The 18,381-nt window shown below is 42.8% G+C and overlaps 1 protein-coding gene across 4 annotated transcripts in view; it reads left to right on the top strand.

Annotated features, from left to right (window-relative positions):
- The window catches only part of MOXD1 (monooxygenase DBH like 1), a 306,903-nt gene that overhangs the window by 184,708 nt on the left and 103,814 nt on the right, over positions 1-18,381 (top strand). For all 4 annotated transcript variants that reach the window (XM_073575826.1, XM_073575827.1, XM_073575825.1 and 1 more), the window contains one exon: positions 7,612-7,778. In XM_073575826.1, the coding sequence (XP_073431927.1) occupies positions 7,612-7,778 (167 nt within the window). The remainder of the gene's footprint in view (positions 1-7,611; positions 7,779-18,381) is intronic.

The raw sequence follows: 18,381 nt of genomic DNA, 5'->3' as shown, positions 1-18,381 counted from the left end.
CTTTCCAATTTCTTCCTAACGGAGTCTATGGTAGATTCTGTCCCCACTGACAGCATATACGCATACAGAGAAGAGATGAGACCCTGGGGGCCCTGTGATTTAAGGATCCCTATCAAAGGTAGAGACGAGATAGTGCTATCCATACCCATACATCTCATGTGTGACTGAAAAGCCGACCTTAGTTGTAAATAACGAAAGAACTGGGATCTCGGGACATTGCGAGTAATCTGTAATTGTTCAAAAGAGATCAAAGTTCCATGATCATACAGATCGCCTATCGTAAAGACACTATACTGAGCCCAAAACTCGGCAGATGGATGTTCAAGTAGCATCGGGAGATAACCATTATTCCACAGGGGCATCTCAGCCACAATATCCACAAATCCAACCACTTTTTTGATCTGTTTCCATATTGATCGTGCTAGACGAATCAGGGGCAACAATCGTGAGACACTGGCTTTCCTCATTTCCAAAAAACCCAGCGGGGAACTAATTTGTGCGGCATGAAGTAGATGATCTTCGGAATTAGGGAGGCAGCCGCTGGGCATCCATGTGCTTATGGCTCTTGCCTGCCCAGCCAGATAATACAGAAAGAAATCCGGTAACGCCGCCCCCACTCCCCTCTTGGGTCTCTGCAGAGTGGATAGTTTAAGCTTAGGCCTGGTTTTTCCCCAAATAAAGGATGTGACCTGGGAGTTCAGATTAGCGGAAAAGGATCTGGGCACCACTACAGCACTGCGTTGGAGAAAATAGCTAAGCTTGGGGAGTAATATCATTTTAATTAAATTAATACGTCCAGCTACAGACAGTGGAAGTTTACCCCAAATCGTAAATTTAGCTTTGACCATCTCCAATAATGGAGATATGTTAAGTTGTAAATCCAGTTTACTGTATTGAGAAATATGGACACCCAGGTATTTAAACTGGTTACAATGGGTAATGAGGAAAGAGTCTCAAGTCGTGGCATTGGAGCATGGGAGAGAGGCATCAGAGCGGATTTCTCCCAATTTATATATAGGCCAGAATATTTACCAAATTTATTAATAATAGCAATCACTTTTGTCAGGGTTTCCCCTGCTCTGTCCATAAATATCACCATATCGTCAGCATATAAGCCTATGTTGTCTGTCCGATCCGCTATCTCTATGCCAGCTATATTAGGGGAAGATCTTATGTGAATTGCCAATGCCTCAATAGCAAGAGCAAACAGAGCCGGGGAGAGGGGGCACCCCTGACGAGTTCCCCTATGCAGTGAAAATGACCCGGGCCTTGGGTTTCATGTATAAAATACTGACCCATTTTTGAAATTTATCATCAAAACCATGCCTCTGCAAACATGCCCAAAGAAAAGGCCATTCTAAAGAGTCAAAGGCCTTGGCCGCATCAAGCGATGCCAACGCCCATTCGTTGTCCGGTACCAGAGAACTATATTGGACCACCGACTGGACCCGTCTAATATTAAAGAAGGAGCTCTTACCAGGCATAAAACCAGTTTGGTCAGAGTGTATGAGGTCCAATATGACTGAGTTCAATCTTTTGGCCAAAATTTTTGTAAAAATCTTATAATCTACATTTACCAATGATATGGGTCGATAAGATCCACAATCTAGAGGGTCTTTCCCCTCTTTTTTAAGAACTATTATATTGGCCTCATAAAAGGATTCCGGCATGCAACCTCCCTCCCAAATCTCACGAAACACCGTCAACAAAAGGGGGGCCAGTATTTCCTGGTATTTTCTATACAGTTCAACAGGAAAGCCATCCGGCCCAGGGGCCTTTCCAGAGGCCATATCCCTTATGGCATCCTCCACCTCTTCCAAAGTAAACTCAGCATCCATAAAGGCCTGTTGGTGAGGGCTTAGTGTGGGAAATTCCATATCTGACCGATAATTTAAACACTCCGGACCATCACTATCAGTTTTAGAGTTATACAATGAACTATAATAATCAGAGAAGCATTTCAGTATTTCTTCAGTTGAAGAAACTAAAGTACCATCCGGACTGCGAATCTGCAAAAATGTATTGGTTGTATTATGTTGTCGTACTAAATAGGCCAAAAATTTACTTGCTTGATTCACCAACTCAAAATAAGATTGCCGGGCAAAAAATAATTTACGCTTGGTTTTAGTGTCAATATATTGAGTATATAGCCTTTGAGCAGTCAACCACTCTACCCTATTATTATTTGTTTGATTAGATATGTAGGCTGCCTCCGAATCTTTCAGACGTCGCTCCATCTCGCCATCCGCCCCCAATGTCACCTGCTTAATATAAGAGATCGTAGAGGATAAACAACCCCTCAGATAAGCTTTAAGAGTATCCCAAAATAGATTAATATCTCGGGGTTCAGGGTGGGACGAGACGAAGCAACGCAACTGATCGATCGTTCTATCTGGCGATTTTATCAACTTCAGCCAAAAGGGGTTCAGCCTCCATGTTGTCCTATTAGTCGATAGCCCATATTTAAGCTTAAGAACAACCGGACTATGGTCCGAAACCCCCCTGTTGCCATGTTCAATACTATCAACCCATATTGCTAGGCTGCTGGATCCAAAAATGTAGTCTATACGGGATAGATAGCATTTAGTGGAGGAATGGCAACTATACTCCCTCTCATCAGGATGACGTATTCTCCATAGATCCAGCCACCCACTACCCGCCATAAATTGCGATAGCTAGGAAGCAGCCAAGGGGAGGGACCCACTCTGTACTCCATCGCCCAGTCTCAACCTATCCAGATGATTATTCATAACCAAATTAAAATCTCCCATACAAATGACGTGGGCATCTGGGTAATTCAGGGCGAAACTCAATGCCTTGTGGATAATTGACATGTTGGCCGGAGGAGGGTTGTAAATACACAAAATAACATATTTCTGAGAGTTGATCAGCGCATGCACAAACACAAACCGTCCCTCAGGATCTTTCCAGGCCTCTCTGATCTCCCACCGTACATCTTTATGTATTAACAATGAGACTCCCCTCGAGCAACTAGTGTGAAAAGCATGTATAAACCACTGTACCCACGGCTTCTGCACACACCGAACCGTATCCCTGGTCAGGTGTGTCTCAACCAGAGCCACAATATGAGGGTGATATTGTCTAATTTGTGAGAACATCTTGATTTTCTTTCGGGGGGTTTTTATTCCTCTAACATTCCAGGTCATACAAATCAGCTCAGAACCCATTCCCACCTATCCGAATATGTTGCATCGTGGTACCCAAACAGAGTGCAGAGATATCACCTAGAGAATAAAATTGGCATTGGCTGCGGCATTTACCTAAATAACTACAAAAACTACAATCCTTGAGAAAGAAAAAAACAAAACAGGAACCTTATAATATAGGAGCATAGTCTCTCGCCCCTATCAAAAAATAAACAAGGGGATACCATCACTGCACACAGTGTCCGGTATTGTTGGTAATTGGATATTCGCCGAGAGAGTTCCAATTAGACATTTACCCAAAAGGATCTCAATCAACAGTCGCCATATCAGGGTTCCTTCGCTGGGGATCCCCCATGGGATCATAGCCACTCAGTCGCCTCCGCTGGATCCGTGAAAAACACGGAAGTACCTCCGTGAACAACTCGGAGCCGGGCTTAATCTCGATGAACTGTGCCCGCTGCTTCTGCAACTCCATGGAGAAGTCCAGAAAAATGGATATTACAGCATTGTTAAACTTGATGGGACTCTTTAGTCGTGCGAGGCGCAGAATGGCATCTCTGTCCTTACAATTGAGGATGCGTGCCAGTAAGGGCCGAGGTGGGGCTCCCGGAGGCAGGGATTTTGTAGGGACCCTATGAGCCCTTTCAATGGCAAACACAGAGGAGAATTTATCTCCCAGGGAGGTCTTGAGCCAATCCTCCAGAAACTTCTCAGGGTGCTGACCTTCCGAGCGTTCAGGTAGACGAATAATGCGGATATTATTTTGGCGCATCCTGTTTTCCAAATCGTCCGCCTTTTGCTTCCAAGCATTCATAGAACCCGCCACCTTCGTTAACTTGGTCTCCATAGGCATAATGGTATCTTCCACCCTGGACACCCTCTTCTCCACCTCCGTAATACGTCCCTTCATGGCCTGCATATCCTGGCGTAGTCTCCCCACCTCTGTGTACACATCCTCTATTTTCTCGGCCAGGGATGTCTTGGTCAGAGAGAGAGCCTGCATCAGATGCTTGTTTAAGAGTCAATTCCTCCTGCTCCATCTCTTCCTCACCCCCAGAAGAGCGATTTTGAATTTGGGAGGAAGTATTCCTCTGAGGTTGTGCACTTTCGGAGGGATCATATCTTGCAAACTCCCTTAGCTTTTCTGCCGCTCCCGGCCCTTTAAGTCGACTCATGGCCAGCTGTAATGCAATCTAGCCAATTAGCCAGAAATGCGCGTCTCGGACACTTGCCACCACAGAGGGCAGTCACAGCAGGGCTATTAATGGATTATAGTTCAGATCATAGAAAGGTGGCTATATGGAATTATGAGGGCAATGAGCACTGATCCAGAAAAGGTCTTTGCGGCCAGGGGAAGGAAAGGGGGCCCCTCACAGACAGCAGCAGCAGGGGAGGGTTCTCAGAGCCTCCCTCAGTAATGGCGCTAGCAGTGAGGATGGAGCTGAGGGGAAATATCTCGCAGGGCCCAATCTTGCATGGCACTCAACGCGCGTCCCCTCTGTTTATCTGCCGGTGTCTTCACTGCCCGAGCAGCGGAGCAGCAATGTAAGTCGGCGCCGCGGCTCTCAGCAGCTGAGCCACGCGTCCCAAGATGGCCGCCGCCTCGTGGAGGAGCAGGACCTGCCACCCGCTCCAATCTCCCCAGCCGCCCGCTTCCAAGAGCCACCTGCCCTCCTGCGGGACACTGGAGGGATCCCGACGTCCAGGGGGGTCCAAATGGCCGCAGGCAAGCCGCATAAAAAGGGGTCCAGAGACAGGATATTCCAGGATTTTGAGGAGCTCTCTCTCTAAGCATCCTCTCTTGTCTGCTACATAGCCACGCCCCCCTTACAAAGATTTTGACTAATGCCAGATACTATCAGGACATATTTGAGATGGGTGGTGAGGAGCTGAAAGTTGTAAAGGATTTCAAAATACTTTCAATGATCAATCAAGATGCAGCGACAACACCAGAAGTCAATAGGACAATAGCTATGGGCAAATCAACAATGAAGTCACTGGACAAGGTCTTCAATTGGAAAAACATTTCACTGGTGATGAAGACATAGCTCATGCATAGTTTGGTCTCTTTTAACATATAGATGCAAAAACCTGAACAATAACGAAATAAGACAAAAGAATAATCAACATCTTCAATATGTGGTGCTGCAGAAGGATGTTATTAATATCATGGTTAGCGAAACAACAAGGAAATCAATTTTGAAACAAATCAAGCCAGACATGTCACTGAACGCAAGGAACACCAAGCTACAATTTGCCTATTTTGGACACATCAAAAAAGAGAGCAATCACTGAAGAGGGACATCATGGTCAGAAGAATAGAAGGATCAAGGTGAAGAGGAGGATCAGCAACCCAACGGCTTGATACTATAAAGATAACGGAGGAGAAGTCCCCGGTGAATCTGTCTAGTCTTACACAAGCTTGATCTTCCTACAGATCATTCATCCATCAAGTCACCATGGCTCAAGATAAAGCCAAAGGCCATGAAAAATATATCCACAGAAGGTGAAATAAGTATTGAACACGTCCAAATTTTCTAAACAAATACATTTCTAAAGGTTTTATTGACATGAAATTTACACCAGATGTCGGTAACAAATAAATCATACCATAAATGTCCATAAATTAAATTATGTGTAATAATGAGAAATAACATAGGGGGGAAAAGTATTAAACACATGAAGAAAGAAAGGTGCAAAAAGGCATGGAAAGGTATGACACCAGCTGTAATCTAACAGTAGTTAGAAGATTTCTGGCAGATGGGTTAAAAGAATTCTCAAAAGAGTTGTCCAAGAGCCAAGGAAAACCTGTGGAGACCTACATAAAGACCTGGATTCAGAAGGTACAATTGTTTCAAAGAAAATTATGAGTAATGTATTCAACCTCCATGGCCTGTATGTGCACTCACTGTGCAAAACTCCTGTGCTGAATAAAAAGCATGTTCCAGTGTGTTTAAAGTTTGCTCAATGACATTTAAACAAGCCTGTGAAATAGTAGGAGAATATACTATGGTCAGATGAGATCAAAGTTGAGCTCTTTGGATGCCATAATACACACCATGTTTGGAGGCCAAAAGGCACTGTATATAAACCTAAAAGCACCATACCAAACAGTAAAGTTTGGAGGTGGCAACATTATGGTGTGTGGCTGTTTTTCAGCATATGGCAATGGCAAACTTCATATAATTGAAGGAAGGATAAATCGACGAATGTACCAAGACATTCTTCATAAATAATATCTATTGCCACCTTACCAGGATGATGAAGATTCAAAAAGAGTAGCCATTTCAACAAGACAATGACTCCAAACACACAGCCAAGGAAACTCTCAGTTCGCTTCAGAGAAAGAAAATAAAGCTGCTAAAATGTCTCAGCCAATCACCTGACCTAAATCCAATAGAACATTTCTGGTGGGAACTAAGGGTACTGTCACACTTAGCGATGTACCAGCGATCCCGACCAGCGATATGACGCGGTCAGGATATCTGGTACATCGCTAAGTGGTTGCTAGTGAGCTGCCACACAGGCAGATCTCACCAGCGACATCGCAGGGATCGGGGGTCGCTACTTACATGTCAGACGAGCCGATCCTGACGTCCTCCCGCCCGCGTCCACGCGTCGCTCGTCATCACAGTAGGAAGCAGACGACGAGAAACAGTCCTGGACGTTCTCACGCGATCAGTGATAACCAGCGGGGGAGCGGGTCGTAGGTAAGTATCAGACATAGCGATATCGCTAGCAATATCGCTGCTACGTCACAAAAACCAGTGACGTTATAGCGATATTGCTAGCGATATCGCTTAGTGTGACAGGCCCTTAAAGCTCAGAGTTCATAGAAGGAGACCATGAATCCTTCAGGATTTGAAGGGTATTTGTATTGAAGAATGGGCCAAATTCACACCTGAGCAATTCATGTGACTAGTTTCTCCATACAGGAGGCATATTGAAGCTGTCATCCCCAAGAAAAGCTTTTGTGAGAAGTATTAAGTAACCTTCAATTGGCAAACTTAATACTTACTCTCTGCTCTGTGTAATTTCTCATTATTACATATACTTAATGTATGGACATCTATAGATTGATTTCTTTGCCTGTGTGGATTGGATGACTTCTTACCAACATCTGGTGAGAATTTCATAAAAATAGAACCTTTAGAAACATACTTAGAAAATTGGTGACGTGTTCAATACATTTTACCCGCTGTATAAATATAATCCATGTTGCATGTAGTAATCTATAAATTCTATAAGTAAAGTACCATACCAACATTGCTAAAAGTCTTCTCTGTATAATCCAAAATTTCTACTGTTTAACATTTTGTCAATATTTCATTTTATCTGTTTAGAAAGTTGTAGAAATTTTAGTACGTTTCATTTCTTTAGTCGTACATTCTGTATGATATTAGTGGATTTGCAGGGCTAAAACTTGTCTTTCTGTTCATTTTAGGGTTTATAGACAGTTCGGGAATTAAGCTGCACTATACACCCCATATACGAAAATATGATGCTGGTGTGTTAGAAGCAGGCATCTGGGTCAGCCTATATCACATGATTCCACCAGGTATGCCTGCATTCAGCTCCGAAGGACACTGCACTATGGAATGTTTGGAAGAGGTGTGTGTAGTCCCTTTTATTTTATTCCTTAAACAGCGTGGCAGAAAATCTGTAAATTCTGATGTACTGTATATGGTGTACAAGGAAATAATTCTTGGTTCTGTCAAATTTATTTAATTTACCATCCCAGGCACAGCACATGCAGATAGTAACATTTCTGAGGATTTGCTGCAAATTGACCCAAGTAAGATCAATTAAAAGAGAACGCTAAACATAGAAAATGAACAAAGATTAAAAAAAGTATCTGTGCCCTAATCTACAACTTATTCATGTTAATTCGTCTCACATAAAATTTGAAACTTAGAAACATGCAAAAACATTTTCTCTGTGTTTCTCAGAAGATCATCCATTTTCTACTTTGGGTATAAGACATTGTGAAACAAAAATGTTATGTTCTCTTAAGGAATTTTGTTTCAGGAACGTACAGAAAATCCTGTACCTTTTACATTTATTATTTATTTATAGATTTTCTGTTCCATTTATTAGCGAAACCTTGATCTAGTCCTCCTCTTATATCTCGCATGTTACACCCCCTTTCTTCTGACAATGCAGGTCCTTAGTGCAGAGTTCCGAGCATGTACTCATTCCTCAATAACAAATATGAACAAACTAACACAGTTTCAGCCAAGTGTATCTAATGCAGTGGTCCCCAAACTGTCTTACCTTAAGAGCCACATTTTGTTTTGCGAGATAGTCATGAGCCACATACATCACGCCCACCCACTTGTCACCCAGAGCCCCGATTACCAGTATAATAACATCCAAAACTTCCCCTCATTATGCACCTTGTACCACCCTCCCTTATAGGCAGTATTCTTATATCCAGTGTTTCCCACTTTAACCCTATTCATAATTCTTCAATGAATAACTATCACCAAAACATTTCATCCAGCTTCAACACTCCTCTAACCAATAGTATGTTCCTAACTCCAGAATACCATATTTATCCACCCCACCCCTCAACAGAAAATGCACTTCGAGAATTGCTCTTCTGTGCGGGGCAACTCACAAAAGTCACCATCTGGAGACCTTCTCTTCATATCTGCTTGCCAACATGGTGCATTAGCACAAGGTCTAGGAAACAGCCATGAACTACATATCTCGAGCTACAGATCGGGGACCCTTGATCTAAGGGCTACATAGCAGTTTGGCCATCTTTATGACATATAGCCTTGAATAGATGCTATATGATTGCTCACCTAATGACATTAGGCATATATTCTTCAGTTTATATCATAACATGCTTGCTCTATTTCTGTGCAAAGTTTAAAATTTTAACATTTAATAATAATAATAAATTTTATTTTTATAGCGCCGACATATTCCGCAGCACTTTACATTTCAGAGGGGATTTGTACAGACAATAGACATTACAGCATAACAATAATCACATACAGTAGATTATAACAAATACCAAGAGGAAAGAGGGCCCTGCTCGCAAGCTTACAGTCTATGCGGAAAGAGGTAGACACGAAAGGTGGGTGGTAACAATTGCCCTGATTGTATGGACCAGCCATAATGTTAAGTGTGCAACAGTACAGACACAGAGGGCTAATGGATGCATAAAGCATGTGGGAACATGATGCGGGAAATCTGGTTATGGTAAAACTTTTGGCTGTGCCACACAGGGATAGATTAGGTTAATGTGTAGAGGCGATAGGCCAGTATGAATAAATGCGTTTTCAGGGCACGCTTAAAATTTTGGGGATTGGGGACTAATCGTATTGACCTGGGAAGTACATTCCAAAGAATTGGCGCGGCGCGTGTAAAGACTTGGAGACGGGAGTGGGAGGTTCTGACTATTGAGGATGCTAACCTCAGGTCATCAGCAGAACGGAGGGCGCGGGTAGGTTGGTATACTGAAACAAGGGAGGAGATGTAGGGTGGTGCTGAGCCATGGAGGGCTTTGTGGGTGAGGGTAATAAGTTTATACTGAATTCTGGAGTGGATGGGTAGCCAGTGTAATGACTGGCACAAGGTAGAGGCATCGGTGTAACGATTGGTGAGGAATATTATCCTGGCTGCAGCATTCAAGACAGATTGGAGAGGGGAGAGTTTGGTAAGAGGGAGACTGATTAGAAGAGAGTTACAATAGTCCAGACGAGAATGAATAAGAGAAACAGTAAGAGTTTTTGCAGAGTCAAAAGTAAGAAAAGGTCGAATTCTAGAAATGTTTTTGAGGTGCAGATGACAAGAGCGAGCCACTGATTGAATGTGGGGGGCAAAGGAAAGCTCGGAATCAAGTATGACCCCAAGACAGCGGGCCTGTTGCTGGGGAGTAATAGTGGAACCACACACAGAAATGGCAATGTCGGGTATAGGTACATTAGCAGAGGGAGGAAACACCAGGAGTTCAGTCTTTGACAGGTTCAGTTTCAGATATAGTGAGGACATGATGTTAGACACAGCGTTTAGACAATCGCCGGTGTTTTCTAGAAAGGCTGGCGTGATGTCAGGAGAAGAAGCGTATAATTGGGTGTCATCAGCATAGAGATGGTACTGGAAACCAAATCTACTGATTGTTTGACCAATAGGGGCAGTGTACAAGGAGAAGAGGAGGGGGCCTAGAACTGATCCTTGGGGGACCCCAACAGTAAGGGGAAGGTGAGAGGAGGAGGAACCGGCAAAAGATACAGTAAAGGAGCGGTCGGAGAGATAGGAGGAGAACCAGGAGAGAACAGTGTCCTTGAGGCCAATGGAACGGAGCATAGTGAGGAGGAGCTGATGATCCACAGTGTCGAATGCTGCAGAGAGATCCAAGAGAATTAGCATGGAGTAATGACCATTTGATTTAGCTGTTAGCAGATCATTAGAGACTTTGGTGAGGGCAGTTTCAGTGGAGTGTAAAGAGCGGAAACCGGATTGGAGAGGGTCGAGAACAGAGTTTTCTGAGAGATAGCGGATAAGACGGGAGTGGACCAGACGTTCCAGGAGTTTAGAGATGAAGGGAAGATTAGAGACAGGTCTATAGTTAGCGGCACAGTTTTGATCGAGGGATGGTTTTTTAAGTAGTGGATGTATGATGGCATGCTTAAATGAGGAGGGAACAATACCAGAAGAGAGAGAGAGGTTAAATATTTTAGTTAGGTGAGGGGTGACAGCAGGGGACAGGGACTGGAGGAGATGTGACGGAAATGGGTCATGGTGCAAGTAGTTGGGCGAGAAGATGCAACTCTATTAAGTTAATAAGTATTTTATCCCAACGTAATATTCATTGTTATTTTAACTGAATAGACAAATGAACTCCTGTTAGCAATATAACCTCATGTCTTATTCACATGGCTCCAGAGGGATGATATATATGGAGCTATTTAACTCTTTCCCAACATGTGACGAACATGTTCATCCCACTTCAGGTGAAGGTGTATAGAGAAAGACTGTTCCATACAGGGCAGCTACCAGGCCTGTTATACAGCAACTGGCATTTAAAACCCTACTCCAGTCGAGAATCCATTGAAGTACTCACAACATCTCCCTGACATTTATGTTGTCAGTGTCAGCTTTAGTCCATGTTCGGTATTTGGTCAGTATTTTACCTCAGCATTTCTAAGCCAAAACCAGGAGTGGGTGATAAATACAGAAGTGGTGAAGTGTTTCTATTATACTTTTCCTCTGATTGTTCCACTTCTGATTTGGACTTACAAACACTGATGTAAAATACTGACCAAATATTGAACATGTGAATGTGGCCTATGACAGATTGTGGCCCCTGGCAAAATTCAAATTGGCGTCGCAAATCTTGAAATACTACACCAAATCATTGCAAGTCCAATACATTCAATTGGATGTTTGTCTAATTAATTTGCAAGTTTCCAATAAGTAACCCAAAGCATCATCTAAGGCAGTATTCCCCAACTCCGGTCCTCAAAAGCCACCAACAGGTCAGGTTTTAGGGATTTCCTTAGTATCTCCCAGGTGGTGGAATTATTCCCTGTGCTGGTGAGCAGATCTCACTTGTGCAATTTTAAGGGAATTCCTGACACCATGACCTGTTTGTGGCTCTTGAGGACTGGAGTTGGGGAACACTGATCTAAAGCAAAAGGCCTCATTCAACAGCCGTGATTTTTCATGTATGTAAAAACACAGATCATGGTTTATCAGTGTTTTGGATCTAAGTTACATTAGTGTTTGGCCCATTGACATTGTTTACCATGTTGGGATACTCAAATGGCATGTCATCAGGGGGCCTCGGATGCGGCAACTGCCACAGCTGCGATCTCCACCCTGAAACAAACGGTCATCGGTGTAAGGCTGGTTTCACATTAGCGTTTTTTGCACAGCACATCGTGTGCATCCATGAGCCTGTGTCATGCGTACCTATGTTTAACATGGCGTGCGCATGGTATTGCGTTTGCACGCGTTCATATGCGTTTTCGTGCACATGCGTTTTTTCAAGGTGTGCGCCTAGACGCGCCAGACGCAACCTGTTGCATTTTTGGGTCTGCTGAAAGGCATAAAAAAACCGCATGCGCATGCTTGCGCACAGAATGCGACAAAATAACGCATTACAGTCTATGGGAATGCAGGCGTGCGCATGGACATGCGTTCGTCTGCGTTTTCGTGCGCATGCGTTTTTGGCGTAAAAATGTGTAGACACTGGTTTTAACCTCTAGAGAACGAATGCGCATAAAAAACGCAAATGCATGCAAAGATGCATGATGCGTTTTTACATGCGTTTCTATTGAGCACGATGCGCTGCGCAAAAAAACGCTAATGTGAAATTAGCCTAATCTGTTTGAAGGAAGGTCTGGGCTAGTCCCTGCTCTACTGAGCATGCACTGGCTGTCAATTCCAATGCATACTCAGTATGCTCCCTTGAATGCTCACTAAAATTGCCCTCCATTGCTACCTCTAAAAAAAAGTAATGAGCCAACAAGAGAACAAATTGTCCGTGTGCATTGAAAAGGAGAGAGCTCCAAAGCAGACATCCCATTTCAGGGCAGTGACCTCTGTTCTCCCTGTTTGCTGTGTTCTCTCCATGTCAATGTGCACTGACAGTGCACTCTCTTGTTGACTCATCACTTATGTTTAGTCCCGGGGAGGGAGAGCAACGTCAGTGAGCAGCCAAAGTAAAATGACGCAGTGAGTGTATTCTAAGCATGTGTGGAAATTGACAACTGGTGCATCCTCAATAGAGCAGGGACTTGCTAAATCCCTAACAAGGATGTCACTGATGATGATTCATTTCGGGGTGGGTACAGCAGTTGTGGCAGTGACCGCAGTTCCAGACTCCTGATGACTCAGTTTTAGTATCTCAGCATTCCCTAGTGATTCTCAAACACAAGGTAATTGAAAGTGAAGAAAAAAGCAGACAGGAAATCAGAGTAGAGAAAGAAAGGTAGGGAATTTTTAATTGAAGTATAGCAGAAAAGTGATTAGATTACACAGGACTGCAAGGGTAGAATTGTTTGAAAAGTAAGAGGTAATTTTTATATACTTTCGATCGCTAAACTCAGTAAAGATATAAAAAAAAAGTCCATCACATACAGTTTTTTTTACAAACACTGACTCCCTAGGCTTTTTCTTGTACCATACTTTGACCTCTTTGTGAAGCCTTTGGTGGATGATTTTGGTGTCATTAGACTGGACACTGTGTGCAATCGGTTGCTGTGGGCAAAGAAGATTTTCTTAACCCAGCTTCCAAAGAATGTGGCGGTGTCAATAGCAGACAATCAGCAAATTTTTCATTTTACCTCATTACCTCAGGAGTAAAAAGAAATTAACCCATTCACCACATGCACCGTACTAGTACCGCGCATGTCTTGTCTCCCCCTTTGATGTGGGCTCCTGCGGTGAGCCCACATCTTTCCCAGCACATGTCAGCTGTTTGGAACAGCTGACATGTGCCTGGAACAGCCACAGATGGAATCGCAATCAATCTGTGGCTATTAACCCGCTAAATTCTGCTGTCAAACTCTGACAGCAGCATTTAATATGTGATTCCGACAATGGTGCCGGAAATCTGCCCATCGGTGACCCTCGTCACGCGATCACGGTCACTGATGGGTTGGCATGACAAACAGAGGTCTCCTGCAGACCTCTATGGTTGTGAATGCCGGATTGCTGTGAGCACCGCCTGCTGGATGGCGCTCCTAGCAAGGGAATAATACTGCTACATACAAGTGATCTGACCATTTCATGTATGTAGCAGAGCCGATCAGGTTGTGGCTGCTTTTAATCTCCCATGGAGACTATTGAAGCATGCCAAAAGAAAAAAAAAAGTTTTTAAAAATATTAAGAAAATAAAAAATATATAAAAGTTTAAATCACCCCCCTTTCGCCCCATTCAAAATAAAACAATAACAAACTCAAACAAACACATATTTGGTATTGCCGCGTTCAGAATTGCCCAATCTATCAATATAAAAAAAGAATTAACCCGATTGCTAAACGGTGTAACGAGAAGAGAAGTCAAAATGCCAGAATTACTTTTTTTGGTTGCCACAACATTGAATTAAAATGCACCGTATATACTCGTGTATAAGCCGACTCGACCCCCCTAATTTAGCCACAAAAAACTGGGAAAACTTATTGACTCGCGTATAAGCCGAGAGTTAACGGTGGTCCAAGAAGATACTCCATAGATAAAACCCCCCCATTTGCTGCTGCACAAGGGTTAATGCTGGCCCAAGAAGATGCTCCATAAATACCCCCATAATATGCTGCTGCACAAGGGTTAATGCTGCCCCATAAGATGCTCCATAAATACCCCCATAATATGCTGCTGCACCAGGGTTAATGCTGCCCCATAAATACCCCCCATATGCTGCTCCACAAGGGTTAATGCTGCCCCATAAATTCCCCCATAATATACTGCTGCACAAGGGTTAATGCTGCCCCATAAATACCCCCCATAATATGCTGCTGCACAAGGGTTAATGCTGCCCCATAAATACCCCCATATGCTGCTCCACAAGGGTTAATGCTGCCCCATAAATACCCCTCATATGCTGCTCCACAAGGGTTAATGCTGCCCCTTAAGATGCTCCAAAAATAGCCCTTATTTGCTGCTGCAATAAAAAAAATAAATGACATACTCCCCTCTCCGTCTCTGTGGGCCAGGTGCCTGTGTCCTGAGCCCCTGGCAGTGGCGATATTCAACTGTCCCCGTTCCAAGCCATGCACCGCTGTGTCCCCTGCATTGACAGCAGAGTGCGTGCACTGACTACGACATCGTGCCCTGTGCCTTCACAGCAGGAGGACCCGGAGACACAGCGGTGCATGGCTTGGAACGGGGACAGGTGAATATCACTCTGCCCCCGTCATACTCACCTCTCCTAGTGCAAGGTCTTCTCTGCAGCGGCAGCCCCTGCGTCTCCCTCTGCCGTCTGCTTCCTGCATTCAGATGGTCACGTGGTCCTGCTCATTAAATATGCACATATTCATGAGTTTAATGAGCGGTACCACGTGACCGCTGAATGCAGGAAGCAGACGGTAGAGGGAGATGCAGGGATTGCAGAGAAATGCCAGGAGAGGTGAGTATGGTCTCTGACACCCCGGCTCCCCCTCCCCCGCCCACCCCCCCAGTATATGACTGGCGTATAAGCCGAGAGGGAGACTTTCAGCCAAAAAAAATGGGCTGAAAATCTCTGCTTATACACGAGTATATACGGTAATAACAGGCGATCAAAAGATCCTATCTAAACTAAAATGGTATCATTAAAAATGTCAGCTTGGCATACAAAAAATAAATCTTCAACCAAGCTGAGATCAAGAAAAATGGAGACACTATGGGTCTCAGAAAATGACACAATTTTTTTAACAAACTTTGGATTTTTTTCACCACTTAAATAAAAAAGAACCTAGACATGTTTGGTGTCTATGAACTCATAATGACTTTTAGAATCATAATGACATGTCAGTTTTAGCATTTAGTAAGCATGGTAAAAAAAAAAAATTAAAAAAATTGTGGAATTGCACTTTTTTTGTAATTTCACAGCACTTGAAATGTTTTATCCGTTTTTTAGTAAAGGATATGGTAACACCAATGGTGTCGTTCAAAAGTACAACTTGTCCCACAAATAACAAGCCCTCACATGGCCATATTGACGGAAAAATAAAAAAGTTATGGCTCTGGGAATAAGGGGAGTGCAATGTGATTGGTTTCTGTGGGGCACAAAGACCAAATTTTCTTTTAGACAGAGTTCATAACAGTGTGGAGGTGTGCTTATCACAATTCCATTCAGTATTTAGTGGTTGAGGTGGATTAAGCTTAAGTTTCTAAGAACGTGAAAGAAATGGCTACAAGTGGGTGTCTTTATTCTGCTGACAACCTTTGCTACATTTGCGGTTGTTTTGTAGTGAAGAAACAACAAAGGAACATTATGGACTTCATTAGAAAAGTGTATTGTTCATACTTCGGTTGTGTAAAACTAGGTGATCAGGACAAGTTGTGGGATCCACATGTAATGTGTTCTCTTTTGTGTAGAAGAACTATCACGGTGATCCAAAGGGAAGAAAAAGCTTTCTTTTGGCATGCCTATAATCTGGAGGGAACCGCAAAATCATAGTGATGACTGATAATTTTGTTCCTGCAACATGGAGGGATTCAACCTTAAAAATAAGAAGGTGATTATGTACCTGGACCTTCTGTCAGCCATTCACCCTGTACATCACTGACCACGAATACTTTCCAATTCACCTCTAGAGAAATTGACCCGATTCAGAAGATGAAGAGCAGGATTCTGACAAAGACTTTCACACTTGTCCCAATGAGCCACAGCTTTTTTCACAGCTCAAAATAATTGATTTAGTCAGGGACTTTGATCGTCCTAAGCATTCTGCAGTACCTTTAGGCTCTAGACTAAAGGAAAAGAATCTTCTAGCTCCCGGTACCTGTTTTTCACGGTACAGAAGCAGAGAAAAGGAATTCCTTCCATACTTTTCTGAAGACGGTGCTCTAGTGTATTGCAGCAATGTTCCTAGGCTGATGGAAAAATTGAACAATCAGTACAATGTGAGAGACAGAAGACTCTTTATTGATTGATCAAAAAAAGTGTGAAAGTATTCTTCAGTGCCTGTAGGGCATTCTGTGCACTTGAAAGAAAACTATGTGAATTTCGACTTTATTTTCAAGAAACTTAACTACGAAGATCAAGGGTGATCAATATATGTTGATCTGAAAGTTCTCTATTTGCTTCTTCGGCAGCATGCTTTTAGAATGAATGGGATAGCCGGGATTGGACTCATCACTGAAGCCAAAAAAGTTGGTCAACGTGAGCATCTTTGCAACCTGGACTCAGGAACAGAGCTGTGGAAAGTTTAGTTGATCCCACTAAAGTTCTCCTGTCACCATTCCACATTAAGCTTGGACTGACGAAGCTGTTTGTGAAAGCTCTACCGAAAAGAGAGACTTTTAAGTACTTGCGTACCAAGTTTCAGGGACTGTTTGAAGAAAAACTGAAGGAAGGTGTTTTTGTGGTTCTGGATATCAGGAAACTTATGAAAGACAACACATTCAAAACAAAAATGAAAACTGTAGAGAAAGGGGCTCTAGATTCTTTTAAAGAAGTTATTAAGAAATTTCTAGATAACAGTAAAGAGCCAAAGATTAAGTCCATCATGGAGAACATACTGAAACGTTTCAAAGCTTTGGGTTGTCTGATGAATAGTGTTGAGCGATACCTTCCGATATCGTGAAATATCGGATTGGATCGGACCGATACCCAAAAAGTATCGGATATCGCCGATTCCTATACAGGAAACCAATGCAAATCAATGGGACAGAAATATCGGAATTAAAATAAACCCTTTCTTTCCTTGTAGGTTAATTCTACATGAAGAAAAACAACTAAGAATAATGCAGAATGTATTGGGGAGGTGGAGGAGACATTATAGGCATAGAGGTTTAGCCCAATCAAATGGAATAGCAGGAATATTTTTTTTTTTTAAGACGTTCGGAGTTACAAAGATATTGACTATGTTAACCTTTTTTATATTTTGTCAGATATGTATGTTTCACTACTTCCATGCTCTTCACCTTCTTTTTTACTTCTCCCACTCTTTCTCTTTCATGATCCTCAGCAGCAGCAGCTTTTTCATCAACTTCTTCTTCACCTTATTCATCTTCTTCTTCTTCACCTTCTTACTATTATTCTTTTTTTTTTACATTCTTCATATTCTTCTTATTCAACTATTATTCTTCTTCATATTCTACTTCTTCATCTTCTTCCTATTCTTCTTCTTCATCACATTCTTATTTGTGACAGGCATTCCTGCAGTTGTTATCTATAAAAGTTTGAAGATTACACTTTCCGTTCTGCCTGTCACAAAAGATTTACAACAGGATTTGTCCGCGTTCAGTTTGGCCTGCAGCAGCAGGCATTTTCCAGGGGCACCACGAGGAGGAACGGACTCACCCCCATACACTGCTTAGTCTTCTTCTGCTTATAATTTAGATAATATCTTTTGCTCTGATTTTTAGTCTTATGCTTAATGTTCTTCTGCTTTTTGTTCTTCTGCTTCTTGGTCTTCTGTCACTTGTTGTTCTGCATCTTGGTGGTTGTCTTCATGTTCTTTGTCCTCTTGGTCATCTTCTTCAGGGTCATCTTTTTGGTCTCTGGGGTGGTCTTCAGGGTCGTCGTCTTTGGGGTCGTCGTCTTCA

The sequence above is a fragment of the Dendrobates tinctorius genome, unplaced genomic scaffold (assembly GCF_039654945.1).
Source record: "Dendrobates tinctorius isolate UK_male_01 unplaced genomic scaffold, ASM3965494v1 ptg000046l, whole genome shotgun sequence".
Taxonomy (NCBI): domain Eukaryota; kingdom Metazoa; phylum Chordata; class Amphibia; order Anura; family Dendrobatidae; genus Dendrobates; species Dendrobates tinctorius.
This window is presented reverse-complemented; position numbering and strand designations above follow the sequence as displayed.